This window comes from Manduca sexta, unplaced genomic scaffold (assembly GCF_014839805.1).
Source record: "Manduca sexta isolate Smith_Timp_Sample1 unplaced genomic scaffold, JHU_Msex_v1.0 HiC_scaffold_455, whole genome shotgun sequence".
Lineage (NCBI taxonomy): Eukaryota > Metazoa > Arthropoda > Insecta > Lepidoptera > Sphingidae > Manduca > Manduca sexta.
This window is the reverse complement of record NW_023595248.1, coordinates 1-4247: the sequence shown is the minus strand read 5'-3', so window position 1 is coordinate 4247 and position 4247 is coordinate 1. Positions and strand designations below refer to the sequence as shown.

The 4247-nt window shown below is 39.5% G+C and overlaps 1 protein-coding gene across 1 annotated transcript; it reads left to right on the top strand.

Moving 5' to 3' along the window:
- On the top strand, positions 1–3903 carry LOC115454851 (the record flags this gene model as incomplete). Its single annotated transcript, XM_037446968.1, is given in 6 exon segments — positions 1–32; positions 560–643; positions 2025–2127; positions 2472–2543; positions 3100–3191; positions 3321–3903. Coding segments are annotated over 6 exon segments (512 nt in total), but the record flags the coding sequence as incomplete, so codon positions are not given.
- Between the last annotated feature and the right edge of the window lie 344 nt (positions 3904–4247).

Genomic DNA, 4247 nt, shown 5'->3' with positions numbered 1-4247 from the left:
CACTAGCGCCAGCGGAACCGACGACGCAACAAGTGAGTTCAATTTTTTTTTTATAATCATTGGATTGTAGGTTCTAGAATAATCCTAATCAGTATATCTTAAAAAAAATTGTAGTAAGGTTAAAAAACACGAAGCTTATCGCAATGACGTTCCGGTTCGTTACGTAACAGTCACATTTAATAAATTAATAAAATTTAATTTTGTAGGTTTTTAAATCAGTAATCAACATCTCCTGATTTATACTTTTAACAACAAGATTTGATCTGATAGATCGACAATGTACATTTCGTACCCTTAGAACAAAAGTGACTTAACTCAAAATATATATATTTTCTGATATTGTTAAAAAACAACCTTCCAGAGCATTGTTATATAAGACAAAATTTAAGTATAAAAACTGAGATTCTCACTTACGACGAAAGCCCAATTCATTGTCTTCTATGTTTTCAAATCATTTTTATTACTTTCCCACAAATCGTCTTTTTTAGTTAAGTCTGTCTGACTTTTTTGTGTGTTGTCATCATTGAGTTTGTTTGAAAAAGTATTATAATTGTTACAGAACGGGCAGCCTGTGGAGAATGGTGTCACAAATACACTGAGCACTCTGGTGCATCCAGCTCAAATACATTTACCACTCTCACAGGTAAAGCATTTGATTATTTACTAAATTAATGGTAAAACTTAACCAAGGGCAGAACGGATGTAGGTCCTTAGATTTTCAATGCTTGTATGGGTATACCCATACAAGCATACATATATATATTGTACTGCATTAATTATATCAGCCCTGTATTATATTCCGTCTCACTGTGGGGCACGGGGCTCCATTACTACTGAGAGGGCCTTAGTCCACCACGCTGCTTTAGTGTGGATTGGTAGACTTCATACATCCTCAAAATTTCTATAGGAAACTTTTCAGGTGTGCAGGTTTCCTCGCGATGTTTTCCTTAAATCAAGCAATAATTCACAAAGAATACGTACATAATCTTAGAAAAGTCAGAGGTGTGCGCTTGGGATTTGAACCTGCGGACAATCGTCTCGACAATTCGTTCCACATCCAACTAGGCTATCGACGTTTCCTACTGTACTGTATTGGAATATAGTAAATATTACTAATCATTTAGTTATTGAAGATGATGATATTGATGACGATTGTTTTAATTTTGGCTATAAATTTATAATATTATGTAATAGTATAAAATAGTATTTATAGCCAACAAAGGAAACGGTCATGTCATGTAAACTTTAAATAAGCTATACAAATAGCTTAGGTCATTAAATGATACATATTATGTGTACAATGATCATAGTTTATAAATCTTGTGTTTTTACATCTATATATATAATATCACTGCTTCGGTGGCGTAGTTATATTACAGTGCGACTGTAGTTCTGAGGTCTTGGGTTCGATCCCCGAGTTGGATTAAGTAAAATTGGGTTTTTCTACTCAGTATCAGACCGTAGTCTCGAATTTGTGTCATATGTGGTGATAGGCTCGCCCCTATCACATCATGGGATGGAATACGAGCGACGGAAATTAGGCGCACCTGTTGCGCCTTTTCCCTACACCTTCGTTAATTAAATGCGTGAATGTGTGTGTCTAAATAACATTATTAAAATAAAATTTTATTTTTTAAAACCCAGAGATATTCAAGAGGTATAGATAGATACACCATATATCCAAAAAAATCAAACAAAAAGACTGTTCCTTATGCACACATATACGTTTCTTACATGTCACTGCATTGATATATTTTTGTGTGAATGATGTCCCGTATTTAAACCGATACGAACAAAAAATATAGCTCTGACATTTATGTGTAGTACAGAAAACTTCCCAAAGGCGTAAATATGAGACAGAATTTGACTGTGAATGGCAGATTACATTTTAATTATCATTGGGAAAATCCCACCATTTCGTTTATTTAATTCAAGTCTATCTGATACGTGAAATATGTTATACGTTAAAATGTAACTAGGGCAACAGCTATACGTAGAGATTTGCAATTGTGGAATGTTCGTAGGTTGTGGGTAGCGGCGGGCTGGTGGTGGGCCCGGCGGCACTGCAGCTGCTGTCGGCAGGCGGCGGACTGCGCGTGCTGCAGGCGCCCCACGTACACACCAACGGTCAGTTATGGTGTCCTGGTATTCTGTTATTTCCAACCAATGGTTTTATAGATTAATTAAATGGATAGAACCTACCGCCTGTTATTTTTAAAAGTTACATAGAGATTACCTATGTAACGTACAATTTGTAGGTGATTCTTAATACCATGTTGGGAATCACTAGGTGACCCTCCTCCGGAAGAGTATTGGAGATTGGGAATATCTACAACCATCGTCGATTATTACCATCCGGGTACTAAAAGATAGTTATCTTAATAACAATGTTAAAAACCATCTATTCTACTCTAGATTAATCACCAAATTATTTTTTATCAAAATTTTAATTACTATGTTATCTATTGCAGGTATCACCACCGGCGAAAACAATAGGATACCTAAAGAAAACGGCATCGTCTCTCCCACACCCGTTTCCACAGGTATTATAACTTTAAAAGTACAATAGTTTCCTATGATCGATTTTATACCTTACGTAACAGGAAATAATGATGAATAGATCCGGGCGTTAAACTATGTCGTAACATGGTCATACGCCTGCATCGTGCATCTCTTTTTGATTTAACAGTTATTCTTTTCCCAGATTTCAGAGGCACTTGTTTATTTTGAGTAGATTTTCTAAATTCATTCTTTGCAAAATTTCGGACGTCAAAAATTTTAGATCTAAGTATTGAAATTAGCCTACTATATGTATAATATATATGATAGGTACTTAGAGAGTAATATTGTATTCTTGGAGTGAAATTAGATATTTACATTGGAACTTGGCTAATAGTATTACGGTAGTCAACAACTTATGTCACCGATTGGCGAACTCAGTATGGTGTCATGCAGTTTTCATTAAAAGTAAAAGCATTAATTGGTGTTTATACTGTTCACGGGAAGACATGGTGATTGAGATCATCCAACGGCCCGGTCGTCTCATTAATTCACTATTTTGGACAGAGTAATATTGACGTACAGTTTGTTGTGTTGCAGAGGGCGGCAGCGTTGTAGTGAGCGGTCTGACGCCGCTGGTTGTGTCGCAGCCTGCCGCTCACTTGCTGCAGACGCACACACTTACACATAAGGTACCACTTTGATTTATTTACGTCAGTTAATTATAACATTTACGGAATCAGTGAACTCCAGGCGCTTATTATGTCCTGGTAGTTTTGTATTTCTTTGCTTCGATATTTATGCGTTGATTTGTCGCGCAGGTTGAAACCCAAATGGTGAAGGGTAGCGTGGCGCCGCTGACGGTGAGCGCGCAGTACCTGAGCGCGACCACGATCGTGAAGCCCGTGGTGGTGGTGTCGGGCGCGCACGGCACGGCGCCGCCGTCGTGAGGGCTGGCGCCGCCCGCGCCGCTCCGCGCCGGCCCGCGCCCGCCCCGACCCTCCGCCTCTGCTCGCACACTACGGACCAAAATCTATCACGAGTTTCGACTGACCCGCGACCACGCCTCGTCGCCGGGGACGGTCTTCGCGACACTGCCAAATGTTATCGAGCAATAATTCGGTTATACGTACGTAGGACAAGTCGCCGGGCGCGGTGCGCGTGCCGGCGGAGCGGCGCCGAGCCGTGGACCGCGCTTCTTATGTTAAGATGGCGCGTTTGTGTAAAAATGTATTTATGCAATATCTATATTTAGTGGACGTTATTTTCAAAGACGGTGATAGCAAAGTGACAAATGGACGTGTGCGTCCGCACCGGCCGGACGGAGTGCGTGCGGCGCGTTATATTTTTCTACAGTTCAACGTTATTCCGCATTGTGATTGAATACAATAAATATGAAAATTATTTAATTTTTATTTATTTACTACCGATGTATATTGGGAGCAAACGGAGCGGATTCCTTTGGTGGTGACTTGGAGTTCGATCGAGTCGTATGCCTCGGCTAGTGTTTTGAATACAAGCGTCCGTGCTAAGGTTGTTAGCTGTCAAAATTATGTATACCATATTAGAGTATAGACAGATGAAACTCGTGCCTTACAAAAGATTCAGTACAAAAGTCGTATCCGAGTATAGCTAGTTAAATCGACTTTGACCATCTAGTAGGTCTTTTGTAAGACACGACCGATGAGGGTTTTCATTTCGACACTGCCGAGATGTTATATGTACCTATAGAGGATAGAGGTAATGTT